Consider the following 16,452-nt stretch of genomic DNA (forward strand, 5'->3'; position numbering starts at 1 on the left):
AAAACAATGGCCGAGGTGCGTCCACTGAATAAGAATTCAAAATGACACAGGAAATCAATGATGCTACTAGACCAGGAATCCAAGAAATTCAAAAGAACATCTTGATAGCCGTTTAAGAGTACGTATCGGATGACAAATCCACACCATCTTTCTAAGAAAATACCATACAGCAATAGTAACCAGCTTTGAAGCAGCATTTTATAAAAATTTAAGCTACCAAATCATCGGTTCAATTACACTTTTTCTAAACAAACAATAAGAGTCACTGGATAGTTTTTCTCTTTAATCCAAAAATCAAACGTTTAACGCCAAATATCTATGGTGAACTGGATTTTGGCATTAATATCTGTCAACCCTCGAATAATCCCTTTTTCACTTCTTTATTTATTCATAAAATGATAGGGCTCTGCAACAAAAAGGACATCTCATGCATTGTTGCCAAATCTTTTATTACCTGTTTGCTTCGCAGCTGCAAACTGACCTTATTGACAATTGAGCTGTTGCTTTTTCATTGTTTTGCATGAATCAGGTTCCGAATGACATATTGCAAAATGCCTCCATGATCAAAATATGCCAGTTCCACCTGTAAAAAAGTAACCAAACATTGTTGTCGGTAAAACAAGTATGGAGTGGAAGCGTCTATTATTTTGAGGTCAGAGAGTTTGGCATGATTGAATTACTCATACCTCAGTATCAAAACGTAAAGTACATGTGAATGACTTGCCATTGTCTGTCACAACCGTGACATCTTGACCAGGTCTAATTTCGCTCACACTGCTTGGAAGTTCGATGCTATAGCGTTCATGGCCAGTCAATCCAAGTGTCTCAGCATCCTCACCGGGCTTAAAACATAACGGAATAATACCCATGCCAACCAAATTACTGCGATGAATTCGCTCAAAGCTCTTTGCTATCACTGCTTTCACACCCTAGTCCAATACCAAATTAAACAACTTACTACAAAAGCTTTAAAAATTGGGAAATTTAATGGATTATGATGCTGGCAAATACTGCACCAATAGCATTGGACCCTTGGCAGCCCAATCACGAGAACTTCCGCTTCCATACTCAGCACCAGCCAAGATAATTGTATCATGTCCCTCACTCTTGTATCTCTGTAATAAAAAGAAACAAAAAAAAAAAATGCAACTGATATGAGATCATGAGTCTCAACACAATGCCTAGTTCATTAATTCTTTAGAAAACTGGTTTCAATGTTAATACCTAGTTTGTTAACGCTCTAAACCCAATGTTTTAAGCAAATAGAGAACTGTAACAATAGGGTCATCTGTTTGGTTAATTGCTTAAGGATAACTTATGTTTACCATAAATGGCATCAAGAGTTAATCCAGATGTGAACAAACATGCATTATCTAAGATGCTCCTGATTTCCTCCATAGGTTCTCTTATATGATTCTTCTTTGTTTCAATAACCAGCTTTTACTTCAACTGTTTCAGTAAGACAATGCTTTTTTTATAATACCAATGAAGTGAACAGCTAGATTAGAAGAAATTACCATGGCCACATCAAAAACGGAGAGTTTCTCTCCACTGGGGATATGAACTGTCTTAGGTCCAACTTCTCCTCTCAACAGTTTGTTGACAATACGAATGTTGGCAAAGGTGCCCCTTGCCATCACCTCATCATTACCACGGCGGCTTCCATAAGAGTTAAAGTCCCTTCTGTCCGCACCACGTTCCATGAGGTATCTGGCAGCAGGACTGTCTTTGTGGATGCTACCGGCTGGTGAAATGTGATCAGTTGTAATACTATCCCCAAAATTGAGCAAGCAGTAAGCATCCTTCACACCATGTGGTCCTGGAGGTGACATAATCATGGTTTTGAAATAGGGCGGTTCGTGTATGTATGTTGATGTCGGATCCCATGAGTAGAGAGTCCCAGAAGGTACAGATAAGTGGTTCCACATGGGATTTCCTTTAGTGATTGCCTCATAAGTAGCCTTGAACATATCAGGCAACACATTTGATTGTACAACCTGTGGCCCATGCAAGAATAAAAAGCATAATCATAAGAAACCTAGTGTAACCATCTGATTAGAAATCAAATACTAAAATGTTAAATAGCTCACCTTTGCCACTTCTTCATTGGATGGCCAAATATCCCTGAAAAATACCTTCTTTCCATCTTTTCCTACCCCAATTGGTTCTGTTTCAAAATTAATATCTACCTGCAGCATTGCCCACCCATGAGATAAACACTTAATTTCCAAAGTAAATCACCAACCTGATAATATGAATGCAATGCTAGTCAGACAGCATCTTTTTTTCTAGGGAACAAAGAATCTGTTACGCATAACATGTAAAATCACGGCTACAGTAATACACAAGGAAAGGTGCGTTAAAATTATGAAAAGAATACCGTTCCAGCAAGTGCGTAAGCAACCACAAGAGGAGGTGAGGCAAGATAATTAGCTCTTGTTAAAGGATGTACACGACCCTCAAAATTCCTATTCCCAGACAACACAGCTGCTGCCACTAAATCTGGAAAGACGTACATAAACAACAAGACCATCGGTATAAAAAAAATTCTTAGAAGAATTATCCAAAAAAGAATTACTTGTATCATTCTCGGTAATCAAAATCCAACCTAGGCAGAGTTATGCATTACACATAAAAAAAATTACCATTTTCAGTAATAGCTGATGCCACTGCATCATCAATATCACCCGAATTGCCAATGCAAGTGGTACATCCATAACCAACGATATGGAACCCTAAATGATTCAAATACTTCTGCATGCCACTGCAGAGGTAGCATATAATTCAGAATTATATTACAAATATTGCACAAAGTTTTAGAAGTCAGGACATAAATGATAAAACCACGAAAGTACCTCTTTTCCAAGTATTTGGTCACAACCCCAGAACCTGGAGCAAGGCTTGTTTTAACCCATGGTTTTACCTGAAAAAAAATTAGCAAATAAAAACAACATTCTTTTAACAAGTTGATCAATTCATATAGTCATCCACTACTGAAGAAAGTTTCCAACTTCTTAGTCAAAACAAATGCTTTGAAAACTGAATGACAAGTTCCAATGATGTCAAATAAAAAAGAAAATTCAGCCTTTGTAAATTCTAAATTTCTTCAGTAAAAAAAGTCTGGGATGAGAATCCAGTCCTAGAACCTGCAAGCAAAATCACTCCACAAAATTTATTGAGAGAAAGAGAGAGAGACAGAGAGAGGAGTGTCATATTCTGAAGTTGTTAAATAGTTTTCAGAAAGTTCTTCAATAGTTTCTCATATTCACAAATTTGAATCTCAAAAACAGAATAATGAAGCACAGAAGCCAACTTTAGAACAAACATTATTAGTTAGATTAGCATGGTAGCACATATCAGATATATCTCCCCCAGAAGTAGTTCACAACTCAAAAGAAGGCAATACGTTTAATGCACCCTGTTCCAAAATCCAAACTCAGGAAATGCATCAAATTTGCACCTCTTGGAACCATTGTGCTCTTTTGATCTTGTAGTTGTGGTTTTTTTTTTTTTAACGTATTGTGCTAATCAAGACAGTCGATGTACAATGAAAGAATAACAGGATTTTAAAGGAGACATCTAACCTCCAATCCTAGTTCACAAGCTTTCTTTGCAACCAAAGCCGCTCCAAGCATTACACTAGGGTTTGAGGTGTTAGTGCAACTAGTAATAGCAGCTATAACCACATCACCATGCCTAAGTTGTGCTGGAGTTCCATGAAAACTGAACTCGGCAATCTTGCTTTGGGATTCCTTTGGTATAGCAAATCCCTATAAAGCCATACAGAAAAAGTAATGAGAATGAAAGAATGATTGGTTGGGCTACATGGAGCCATGGGGACCAGGATAAGACAAACATCAAGCGATTATACAAGAAAAATTAAATTTACTTTGGCAGGAATAAATGTCTTGCTGTTTCTACCAATTGTGTTGGTAATTGCATCTCAATAAAAATATAAATGCCTTGCTGTTTCAGTCCTCTCATCAACATGGTACTATTATTCATATTTCCTAAGGATAAAACTTCTCCAACAATTTCATTACTTGCCTCACTAAGATGCAAAACCCCAAAATAGATCATTACATTAATAAACAACCAAAGCGCTAATGCTTTGAAACGGTAACTACTATCATACTCCATACAGTCCAGTTGATGAGCCATCTCATCACAAATAGTGTTTGAAAGAAGGCCACAATTTTTAGTTATACTATTGGAACTTCAAATCAGGCATAGGATTCCTCATGGAGAATCAGAATAAAAAATTGCCCTTATGCAGTGTCACACAATATTAAGAAATTATGAAATAAAATTGAAATGGCATACATCCCAGTAGTCACTGCATGGTCCAACAATTTCCAAGTAGCATAACTTCTAAGATTCTCTCTGTTTAATATTTGGTAGATTTGAAAAGTTCTGGAATAAATTTTAGAAGACTGCAAATATTGATGATTCTGTTTACCCTTGTCTATGCGGGCGAAATTTCTCACCTTAAATCCAACCTTATTGTCTAAGCATGAATGCCAATCTGCTTTCATTTCCTTCAAAGGAACTCGATCATGAGGCCTGCAAAAAAACATCCACTTTTAAGGAGCGCACAAGAAGTATTGGAATAGAATAAACTTTAAGTTCATGCAAGTCTGTTTCTCTTGTAAAGGATATTTTAATATAATCATAAACTTTTGGTTCTCAAAAAATATGTACATATATTTTTATAAAGCTTTACCTCTTGGGCCCTGATACACAGGGTTCCACATCCTCAAGATTCAATTCTAGATATGAGGAGTATACCCTCTCAATCTGGGGCTGAGCTCAAGCAACATATTTACAATAAAAAAAATGACACTGTTAAATACACAGAACAAGCACGTGCAAAAGACAGAATTACACATGAATTGTACACACTGAAGAAAGAATTTATGCATGGTATTTACCTCACTATAGTCGACAAACATCTTGTTGGCTCTTAAATAGGATTCTATCATAGCAACCTGCATTATTTTCTCTTCAATCAACACAAGAAAATTTTCACATGAACTTGGATAAAACTTCAATTAAGCACTTACAGTTTCATCACTTCTGCCTGTCAATTTGAGATAATGCAGTGTAACATGATCCACAGGAAAAAAGCCCATGGTTGCACCATACTCAGGAGACATGTTTGCAATAGTAGCACGATCTGCTAATGACAGTTCACCCATGCCTTCACCTGCATAGAAAAGCAAAAACCATCAAAAGTGAGATAAGAAAAAGAAAAGGCATACAATGCAACAAGCACAATAAAAATGATGACATGATACGATGACCATGATGGTGTCAAACTGATTTACCGTAGAACTCCACAAACTTGCCAACAACCCCATGCTTCCTCAGCATTTGTGTTACTGTCAAAACCAAATCAGTGGCTGTAACACCATTGCTTAGTTTTCCTGACAACTTAAACCCAACCACACCAGGCAGGACCATGCTCATGGGCTGCATGCATAAAGAAATACAGTATAATCAATTATTGACAATAAATGGTAAGCACAACGGTGAAAAATTTTTGCACTTGTAGAATTTTTCAACAAATAATTCAATGCAGGCAATAAAAACACATCAATAGATAATGAATTAATAAGACACTTCATTGAACTTCCAAAATGGTAGAGATCAGATAAGATAGTTTTACCTGGCCAAGCATTGCAGCTTCTGCTTCTATTCCACCAACTCCCCAACCAGCAACACCTAATCCATCTATCATAGTTGTGTGCGAATCTGTTCCAACTACACTGTCAGGGTAAAGCATCCCATTTGTGTTGAATACAACTCTTCCAAGGTATTCCAAATTGACCTGGAAATTGTAATATTAAGAGATCAAACATCTTTCACAGCCACAGGTATATGGCATTATATTAGAACACAGAAACAAATTTAATTTGATAAACTGAAATAATAATATATTTTAGGTAACAAAACCAATATCCAAAAATAAATTATATGTGACCAATAGGATGCAAAATTTTGCCTCACCTGGTGGACTATGCCAGATCCAGGAGGAACAACGAGCATGTTATGGAATGCATTTGAACCCCATTTGAGAAAGGCGAATCTCTCTTTGTTCCTTTGAAACTCAAGTTCCATATTAGCCTGCACCGCATTTTCCGATCTTGCCACATCAACCTGAACTGAGTGATCAATAACAAGATCAACTGGAACCTGAAGAAATAAATTTTTCATAAGTTAACCCCATTACCCACAAACACAGAAACTGGTAAAAGCTTCCTTTGGAGAACAATAGATATATTACAAAAGAGAGCATCAGAAATGGAAATCAATTCATGGCTCACCAGTGGATTAATCTTATTAGAATCACCTCCAAGGCTGTTCATGGCATCTCGCATGCAGGCAAGATCAACAACTGCAGGAACCCCAGTAAAATCCTGATAACGAGAAGACAATGTTATCAGCCAAAGTGTCAATAATGACAAGGACTATATCAATGATCAATAAGAACCTTTTAACCATAATCATAATACTAATATTTCAAATCTGAAAGAAAAAAAGCGTTCACAGATTCAATAAGCAATGTTGTTGACCTGAAGCAGTACTCTGGCAGGCTTAAATGGGATTTCAACTTGTTTAGGAGAAGTATTTTCCCAGTCAATGATCTTCTCAACATCCTTACTTTTAACCTGAAACTCATCGCAGTTTCGAATTGCAGACTCTAAAAGGATCCTAATTGAATATGGCAGCTTATCTGAAACACATGTAAAAATCAATGTCCCAATCAAAAAACCAAATCAATTCTCGCAATAATAATAATTAAAAAAAAAAAAAAGTAAATACAGTAGCCAACCAATGTTCTATTTCAACTCATAAACATGAAATTTAATTCAGAAAGGATAAAAAAAAAAAAAACTGAATCTCTGACGTACGTGATTAATAAAAAGCAGTTGCTATTTTAAAAGAAGATTCTAAAATGGACTGAGAAAAAAGTCAACGATAATGTAATAGAAAAAGATTCGAACTTTCGATCATTACCACTTCCATCTCCATATTCCCTTCTTTTTTCAACCATTTCAACAACAAAATAAAATTAAAAAGACGGGTAAGAATAAGAATCCACTTACCGATTCTGGGATCGTTGAGAGCAGGCAAACTATAGAACTTGCCGAATTCACCACCATCAGGTCTCTCAAGAGTCTTCAATATGCTCTTAAAAGGGTTTTCATTCACTGAAAACAATAAAAAACCGCGCATAAAATAAAAAACAAAAGCAGATTTTGTTAGTTCACAGCAAATAAAAAAGAAATGGAACTGGAAAACAGAGCTCAAATCTAGAAGATTGGTCAGTAACTACCCATGGCTACGATCGGAGATTTTGAATAGGTAAGAAAAGGACGAATCGAATTCGATTGCTTAGAATGAGAGACCTAAAGAAAGCGAGCGAGACAGGGGTATGCGAGGTGGAAGAATCGAAGGATGAAGCAGATAGAGTATTGATATTTATTTTGTTCTTCCAAAAGATACATTGAAGGACGAGGTCGTTTTGCCATTGTGTCAAAAGGAACTCCAACTATTCTGATCAGTGATACTCACGTGACTTGTCTCTCTGTCCAGATTTGTTTTTTTTGTCGGAAAGGGAAAAAAATAAAATTAATATAAAAGTTTTACTATTATTAGATTTTTTTTTTTTCCTTTCAATGTTTGTCCACAAAGAGATTCCTAGAAAATATATTCTGGGAAATTATTAGCATTACTAGATATATGTATATTTTTATTCCCAAATTAATGAATTTCATCTGTTTAATTTTATGATATAATTACTCTCATTTGAGTATTTAGTGTATTATTTTTTAATATATTAAATAGACTTAATAATTTATCATATAATCTACCAAGCAAAAAAAATAGTGCAGTTCACAATTACAAAGTGAATTAAAGTGTTTCTGTGTATATATATAAAAAAAAGAGAAAGATGAGATGTCAAATTGTCAAAATGCGAAAATTTCAAATACCATTAATACGATGATCCCAGGTGTCACTTTCTGTGAAGCTCACTCGCAAACCTATCATATTTTGGAGCATATGCTTTTTTTTTTTAATTTATTTTACACATTAATAATTTTCTATCGAATATGTTAGTTGAATTTTTTTTTTTCACATTTAAGAGTGTCAATTCGTAAAAAAAATATAAATTAATAATGACAATATAAATCGATGGTTACGTTTGGGCTCATTTCGAAATCAAATGAGAAAGATGAAATGGATTTCAAAAATTAATAACGGAAATGTCAAAATACATTAATTTTGGATAGGTTGATGAACATGAAATATTTACAATGTCATTAATTATTAGATTTGCGTTACCAGAAAAAAAAAATTAGTGTCCATTACATTTAATCTAAAAATTTCATACCTTAATTTGATAAATAATGTTTTCAAACTCTTTTAATGATAAATATAAATATTTAGACTTAGCTATTTTGTGTAGTAACTCCATTGGTCTCCAAGACACCTTCAAAATCTTCATTTTCCTTGATAAGCACGTGCGTAATTGACAAAAAAATAAGAGTTTTTTTTCTTTTTTTTAATGGACAATGCATGGGGATAATATATATGGACTTACCATTGCAATTTGAATGAAAAATGCTTGGCATAAACATTATTCACTCTTTTTTAATGTAGATTTACATATAACAAAGAAAAAATTCTTAAATGTTCATGCTATATATTTCTTCACATATGGTTATCTAGATGGTAGAAAGCAATGACAAAAGTTACAAGAGTAATTGAATGATATTAGCAATTCTTGCATTCAAAGATATAATTCTCTCATTTCCTTTGAATTATGAAAGCAAAGAGATGAATAGGAGCCAATATCTTTGAAATATATTTTCCACCTAACATTCTTTGTCCTAACCATGTTGAGATGGATTTATTATTATTTTTTTTTAATTTAATGAAAGTTTAATGAATTAGATATCGAGTATACAGTGGGAGATAATCTATTTTTTTATATATATAAAATAAATTTCAAAATTGATATATAAAAATATTTGAACTTAAAATTTTTCTCCCTTCATGCGCTTTAAAAGTTAAAAAAAAATCAAACAATTTAATAAATATTTTATTGGTAGTAATTTCTTTTTTTGTTCAATTTTTTTAATAACTTTTAAATTTATATTCATTTATTATTAATTTTAGACATATAAATGAATATTTGTGTTCATATCTGTACACATCCATAACATCTTCAACAACTTAAAAATATTTGCAATAATTGAATTTTCAACAAGTAGCAGCTTCATTATAAATTAAGAAAGCTGTGGTCTTTTTAATTTTAGTAAAATGAATTTAATGCAATGAAGAACTATCACTTAGTTAAGGTTATAATGTAGCCTTGATGAGTATTTAATACAAAAAATTATTGTAAATTAAATATGTTTCTAGGATTTATATTCATCTAACAATTTATATAATAATATAAAAAGTAATAAGTTATATAATATTCAAATACCTATTCCCATCTTCCTAAAAGAAAATATCTTTCCATCTATCTAAAACAAAATATCTATTTACAATAAACAAATGTAGTTATTATTTTTTGAATAATGCATACATAAAACTAACACTTCAAATATTAGTTTTTTTTTTAATTCATCATAAATATAAAATATAAAATATATATTGAGATATATCTATTAAATATATAAATTTTATGTATTTATATTTTAAATTATAATAAATTGAGTTTAAGAAAAATTTTTCTTAAAATATTAATTCGATTTTTACTAACACCTTTAGAATTTAATGTAAGTGATAAAATAAAATAAAATAAAATATTTAAAAAAAATAAAATAAGATACTAAAGAGGGACAGATAAATTTAATCTATGAATTCAGTGACTAAAATTATATCATTTAATCAATTTAAATGGAAGTTTTTACATTTTTATTTTTTATTTTTTTTCAAAAAGCAAACAAGAAAGTAATGCACGAAGAAATGGCGTCCAGGTTTTTTTTTTTTTTTTCTAAAGAAAATTTTCATTAAACAGCTTAGCAAGGCCAAAGAAAAATACAAAGGCTATTTGAGCCACTGGATTACAAATAAATGAATCATCCCCTAAAAATTTATCTGCTAAAGAGTGTGTCACCTTATAATCTGACCTTCTCTTGAAATTAAAAGATACAAAATTAAAATCTTGAGAGAGAAATAACACATTGTGTATAAGAACATGAAAATTTTGAGGGGCCAAGGCTCCATTTTAGGATAAATTTTAATAATTATCTCTAAACTTATATAGTTATACAGTTTTTTAACTTTAATATATAATATAAAATTTCTTAAACTTTTAAATTTTATACAGTAAAATTATTCTATCTTTCAATAACTGATTTTTTAATTAGAAACTGATATACATAACTCTCGCATGACACTTAGTTAATATTTCTCTCACATCTCTTATACAAAGTATAAAATTATTCTCTTTACACATAAAAAATTATTTTGTTTATAAAAAAAAAAATAATTCAAATTATACATGAGAGAAAAAAGATAACTACTGATTAAACTCTATGCTGAAATTGTTTAGATTATCATTTAACTGAAAAATTAATAATTAAAAATTAAAAAATTTTATACTATAAAATTTAAAAGTTAATAAAATTTTATATTATATTTTTAAATTAAAAAATTATAATATTATAATTAAATAAATTTAAAAATAATTATCAAAATTTAGTCCTCCATTTTATGCTATTGATGACCACTTGGGAATTAAATAATTTGTATTGCACATCTACATCCAAGAGCGCCCATAACTCACATAAAAGAAGTGCTTCACCAACTTGAGATATTTTGATGCTGTCTACGAAATAAAGGCTTCATCACCTGTCCAAATATGGATGCCATTAACCTCCACTCCCACTTTAAACATGCTGTCTCCTAATCAATCAATCAATCAATCAATCAATCTCTCTAATTTAAGCACTTGATGATTGGCAGCAGTAACCAAACGCCATTTCCTTTTCATTCCAAAAATTGAATTATTATTTTTATTTTTGTCTCAAATCTAATTTTAGTTATTGAGTTTCTATTTTAAATGTGTATTATTAAACCATGTATTTTTAATTTTAGATTATCAAATACCAAATAATTATAATTGTTTCAAAATGTTAAAACTTAAATAAATATTAATAGATTTTATTTTTATATATATGACGTTAAATAAATTCTTAATATTTTTAAATTAAATTTATAGATTTAATGGCGCATAATTGAAAAGTGAGGTAAAAAAATATAGAAAAGTTTAAAATTGTAGAAATGATTTTTTTTAATCTTTTCAAAATAATATTATAAATATATTTAAAATTTAAAGATTATAATTGTATGCTACAACAAGAGAAATTGAGAAGATCCAAATGCACATGGTTTTCACTTTTACCATACTTAGCCTATCATATTGTAATTCAACATTTTTAGAAAAATTTAAAATCTTTTTTATTATCAGATAATAAATAAAAAATTATTTACGTTACTATTATTTTAAATTATATAAAATAATTAATAAAAATTAAAAAAAAATTTATTATATATCATTTTAAAATTTAAGAAATTTTATATTATATTTTTAAATTAAAAAATAATTCTATTGCAAGTCTTAAAGTCAGAAACGACCCTCAGAATCGATCAAGAAAATTGAAGGTTCTAACCTTTTTCAACTTCTTTGAAATTCCTTTAAAAAAATATTATATATTTCCTTTAAAAAAATTATTATATATTGATTAAAATTCAAGATTTTCTGGAGAGAGAGAGAGAGAGAGAGAGAGGGCAGTTGATGTTTCAAAGGTAGATAAAGTGGTGACAAAGAAAAAAATATAAGAAGCCTTAAATGCTAGGTCGTTGATGAATGATGATGGGTTCTCTCTATTCATTTTGTTTCTCGTAAGGCCGAAGCGTACCCAATATACCCACCACCTCCCTCCTTTTGGTATATATGTCTTTGTTTAAATTCCATTTTCTGTAGATCAACGGCACCCTTTGTCATAATCTTCTGTTCTGAACAATTGGAGGCCAAAAAAATGGAGTTTTATCCACACCCATCTCGATTTTCTATGTCTTCATTGCCTTTCTTTGGAGATTTAGTTGGAAAGGTTAAAGAAGTTTGCGATTTTGCTGTTTCTGCAATCATCGGGAACGTTTTCTCTGCGATCTTCACCTTCTTCTTTGCTTTAGGTTTGTCTGATCTCTTTATTCTTAGTTGCTCTCTTGTTTTCTTTTTAACATTTTGTGGATTTTCTTTGGAATTCTTGTTGTTAATGAAATTTGTGGATTTGTTGATCGAATGGGATTTTGATGCTTGGATCTGTTTTGTGTTCTCTGATATGGGTTTTGGTTTTGAGGTTTCTCTTCAATTATTGATTTTTTTTTTCTGGGATTTGCTGTATCTTTATGTCCCATTATCTGTTTCAATTCCAGGTAAAAAATCTTCATATATTTATTTTTGTAAAGAGACAAATGGGCTTTATAATGAAAATGATAAGGACGTAATTTTCTTGTAGGGTTACAATTATGTATGAAAAGGTTTCCATATAATTAATATTGAATACATTGTTGGGTTCCTTTGAATTAAAGATGTCAAAGCCTTCAAGTCCAAAATTCAAATGTTTTTAATTTATTTCTTTGTTTTTGCTTTCATTTTTTCACATAACAAAGGAGCATTTGCTGTCTTTGAGAATGCGTGCTAAAGGAATTGGCATTATTGTCTGTAGTGGGCACCTTGTTAGGAGCCATGACTGGAGCTTTGATAGGCCAAGAAACTGAGAGTGGGTTTGTTCGAGGGGCTGCAGTTGGAGCCATATCAGGAGCTGTTTTCTCAATTGAAGTTTTTGAATCTTCTCTTCTTCTTTGGCAGTCGGATGAATCTGGGATTGGGTGTCTCCTCTACTTGGTGAGCAATTTAGCTTCTATTTCCTTGTTAATGTGCTTAGATGTTCACTAAGGGATGTGAAAGTTATTGTTTGCTTTATCTCTAATGTTATAATTTATGAATTTGATGCTAAACACTTGATTGACTTGAGCTGAAAACAAATTTATCAACAAAGTAATAGAACTCTTCAATATTACAGATTGATGTTATTGCAAGCCTCCTTAGTGGGAGACTTGTTCGGGAGCGAATTGGTCCAGCCATGTTAAGTGCAGTACAAAGCCAGGTAGTTTGCTATCCAAGCAATTAAATATGTTGATGGGTTATATCATACCCAATGGTCCTTTGCTTACATCTTTAATATGTACAACTAGATGGGTGCTGTTGAAACAAGCTTTGACGAGGTCCAGAACATCTTTGACACTGGTGGTGCCAAGGGATTGCCAGGTGATTCTGTTGAAAAGATTCCCAAGATCAAAATCACAAGTAATAACAACGTAGATGCTTCAGGGGAGAGAGTTGCTTGTTCAGTTTGCCTTCAGGTACAGTCCCTTAATTTTTACGGCTTTCTTTTCAAATTTGTGATCAGAAGTGTGATTAATGCGAAAGAAGCTTGTGCAATTGACATTGGCTACACTGTGCTTCCGTGCAGGACTTTCAGCTTGGAGAGACGGTGAGAAGCTTGCCTCATTGTCATCACATGTTCCACCTACCATGCATAGATAAGTGGCTCCTTAGGCATGCATCTTGCCCATTGTGCAGAAGGGATCTGTGATGTGTTTTTTTCCCTGTAAATTACAAGATGAGAAATGGTTATTTTATTAATTACATGTATGGTCACTACCTTTGAGGGCCTTTTCTGTTTTTATCCATTCATCTGACCAGATGAGTTGTGGTAGTTTAGGTATGCCACGATCTTTATACTAGATCAGTGATTTGTATAAAAATTTTGAGTTATGGTAGTTTTAATTGCATTTTTTGTTTCTTTGGAGTTTTTCAAGATTTAAGACCTCAAGCTTTATCTCAAAATTTTAGCATAAGTATCTAAAGAGGCCATTTTTTAGAAAAGCTGATTGATCCTTAATCTGCATGCTAAACAGACATGATATCAATATCATTCTAATTGGTGAGACAATTTATTCAGTGAAGCAAAGGGATCAATAACGAATGGCATGAGACCATTCAGGCAGCGTTAAGAAGAAACCCCACTTGTCATTGTCACAAAACATACAAATTAGCTCACTCATATTCTCATTTATGAAGCCGCAAAGAAGAGCATGATACTTCTTCTGCATTAAATACCCAATATGGAAACAGATGGGAGGCTGGTTTTGATTTCTAGTCTTTAATTTCCCACAAGGTGAGGATGAGTTGATCACCCTTTTTGCAATGGGCGATGTTACTTTCAAAATCTGTGATCTTTAATTATGTTCTTTTAGGTTATTTTCATAGGCCACACTCACTCACCCATTAATTAGTCATTGATTCTGTGGACTAATTTGTCTTTTTTTTTTTTTTACGAGTAGATAAAATTTTGTTGTGGATTGTTGTTAATTTCTTTATAATATTAAAAAGGTTAATAAAAGATAACTTTGGTTAATGTCCCATTGCCATTTCTAATGTCTCCCAGCGTACATTGATTCAGCAAAGCAAATAATGAATTAAAGCATCATTTACATTCAGAATGAGCAATTCAATACATAAATTGTTTCAATTTTATTGACCTTGTTTGTTCATATGATGTAGTCCAAACAAATTAGTTGAGTATATTAATATGTGGACCAATTGTACAATAAGGTTGTTTGTCTGAAATTCCTAAATGTATTCATGTCTTCCATCTACTCTCTTTAATGATTAAACTCTACTAACTTAATGTAATATTAGAAGTTAAATTTAATTAAGTTGAGTAAATATAGCCATATATTTGAATTTCACTTGATTTAACCATTTTATTTAAGTATTTGTTTGTTTGGTTTGCAGAAAATATATTCTAAAAAATATTTTTTATATTTTATAGCGTTTAATAAATTTAAAAAATAGGTTAATAGAAAATATTTTCTTAATTAAAAAAAATTAAGTCATTTTTAAAGAAAATTAATTCTTTTTTAAAATAGAAAATTATTTTCTATATTTTAATAATTTTATTAAAATATAAAAATACTTATGATTCATAATATAAATAGAAACAATTAGTTTAACATTTTAACCAAATAATGAAAAATTATATAAAAAAATCATGAAAAATGAAAATTATTTTTTTAAAAAATATTTTCATGAAAAATATTTCTCTTATTCAAATTATTTTCGGTGAGCAAACGGAGTCTCAATCAATTTTCTTTTATATATAAACTCTAACAATATAGTATTTGAAATTAATTTAACTCGACTTGAATAATTATCTTATTGTTAAAAGTTTAAATATAATTTTTAATTAATCTTCAATTAAAATTTAAATAAAGTGTGCTCAAAATGAAAAATAGTGTATAATTTAAAATATATTTAAAAATATAATATTAATTGAACTTGCAAATTATTATAATTATCATATATATATATATATATATATATATATATATATATATATATATATATAATGTCCTGTTAATTAATTAAACTAAATAATTCTTTCAACAATTCGATTCTGTAAACCTCTACTAATTTCAAAAGCTTTGAGGGAAAAAGAAAAAAAAAAAAAAGGAAAAACCTTTGATCTTTAGCTTGTGATAACCTTTTGAAGTAGAAAGAAATGGATGGTTCTTGAATATTAGTTTTTTTTTTTTTTTAATATGGAATTGGAAAAATGAGAACTCTAATATAAATCTATCATGTGAATTATATATTTTCGGTCACTGAATTAAATCAGACTAATTTAAAAAAAAAATTGAATGGTTTTTGAATATAAACTTGTGGAAGCTGCTAGTTTAAAAGTATGCTTTCCAACAAGAATTGCTTTATTCACGGGATAATGTGGAATCCCATTGAATGATTTGTGAAGTGTGCCCTTCCATTAGGGCAATATTAGAACACTGAATTTCAATTATGATTGGTTTGGAACTATGTTTCATAAGCTTGCCTAGTTGCCTTTTAAGTTGGAAAAAAGGCAAAGAAAATGGCATCACACCCTGAGAATCTCATCACAAGCACGCACATATACTAACATAACAATCCTGGACAACATTAAAGAACTTCCAAAATTGAGTTACGATTTGATAATTATTGCATGTTTAAAATATTGTTTGATGATCAAGTCAATACATCAAACCAACTGCTAATGGACATCAAAACCAACAATTTGCAGTCACATTAATCTTAATTTAATAAATAACTATAGAATTTTGTTGGTTCTTCACATCAAGATATCTTTAATTTTCAGCAAATAGAAATAATTAATTCAATGTTTTGGATTTATATTCTATCCATAGGAATATTTTTCATGGGCAGGTGTCCCATGAATTGTCTATAACAAGACATTTAATAGAACAATGATGTGATTCAGTGGCAATAGAGTTTTATCTAAATTAGAAGATGTAATTATCATTAAACTG

General features: G+C 31.0%; 2 protein-coding genes across 3 annotated transcripts; one reads left to right on the forward strand and one right to left on the reverse strand.

Annotated features, from left to right (window-relative positions):
- Window positions 1–165: 165 nt before the first annotated feature.
- On the reverse strand, window positions 166–7,507 carry LOC110672582 (aconitate hydratase 1). Of its 2 annotated transcripts, XM_021835385.2 has the most exons (20): window positions 7,340–7,507; window positions 7,110–7,214; window positions 6,576–6,736; window positions 6,327–6,419; window positions 6,010–6,195; window positions 5,669–5,830; window positions 5,328–5,472; window positions 5,064–5,206; window positions 4,932–4,988; window positions 4,724–4,803; window positions 4,488–4,563; window positions 3,585–3,770; window positions 2,856–2,923; window positions 2,646–2,764; window positions 2,381–2,502; window positions 2,091–2,189; window positions 1,518–1,997; window positions 1,017–1,115; window positions 687–929; window positions 166–583 (listed from the first exon to the last, which is right to left on the reverse strand). In XM_021835385.2, exons 1-20 carry the CDS (start codon window positions 7,341–7,343, stop codon window positions 509–511), a joined length of 2,703 nt encoding a protein of 900 aa, XP_021691077.2. In that variant the 5' UTR covers window positions 7,344–7,507; the 3' UTR covers window positions 166–508. The 2 variants fall into 2 exon arrangements, with proteins under 2 accessions (XP_021691077.2, XP_057993659.1); XM_058137676.1 differs by lacking the exon at window positions 7,340–7,507 and having other exon boundaries at window positions 7,110–7,254.
- A 4,283-nt stretch (window positions 7,508–11,790) lies between these two features.
- On the forward strand, window positions 11,791–13,892 carry LOC110647073 (NEP1-interacting protein-like 1). Its single transcript, XM_021800738.2, has 5 exons — window positions 11,791–12,216; window positions 12,753–12,931; window positions 13,110–13,193; window positions 13,282–13,449; window positions 13,560–13,892. The coding sequence occupies exons 1-5, from the start codon at window positions 12,063–12,065 to the stop codon at window positions 13,680–13,682; spliced, it is 708 nt and encodes a 235-aa protein (XP_021656430.2). The 5' UTR covers window positions 11,791–12,062; the 3' UTR covers window positions 13,683–13,892.
- Window positions 13,893–16,452: the final 2,560 nt, after the last annotated feature.

The sequence above is a fragment of the Hevea brasiliensis genome, chromosome 16 (genome assembly GCF_030052815.1).
Source record: "Hevea brasiliensis isolate MT/VB/25A 57/8 chromosome 16, ASM3005281v1, whole genome shotgun sequence".
Taxonomy (NCBI): domain Eukaryota; kingdom Viridiplantae; phylum Streptophyta; class Magnoliopsida; order Malpighiales; family Euphorbiaceae; genus Hevea; species Hevea brasiliensis.

Bases quoted from the DNA above. Each gene is read 5' to 3' on its own strand.
- LOC110647073 (XM_021800738.2), top strand. From the start codon at position 12,063: ATGGAGTTTTATCCACACCCATCTCGATTTTCTATGTCTTCATTGCCT. The intron at 12,217-12,752 runs GTTTGTCTGATC...TATTGTCTGTAG, and splicing joins CACCTTCTTCTTTGCTTTAG to TGGGCACCTTGTTAGGAGCC. The intron at 12,932-13,109 runs GTGAGCAATTTA...TCAATATTACAG, and splicing joins TTGGGTGTCTCCTCTACTTG to ATTGATGTTATTGCAAGCCT.
- LOC110672582 (XM_058137676.1), bottom strand. From the start codon at position 7,239: ATGCGCGGTTTTTTATTGTTTTCAGTGAATGAAAACCCTTTTAAGAGC. The intron at 4,989-5,063 runs GTAAGTGCTTAA...AAAATAATGCAG, and splicing joins CAGGCAGAAGTGATGAAACT to GTTGCTATGATAGAATCCTA. The intron at 584-686 runs GTATGAGTAATT...ACTTTTTTACAG, and splicing joins CTTTACGTTTTGATACTGAG to GTGGAACTGGCATATTTTGA.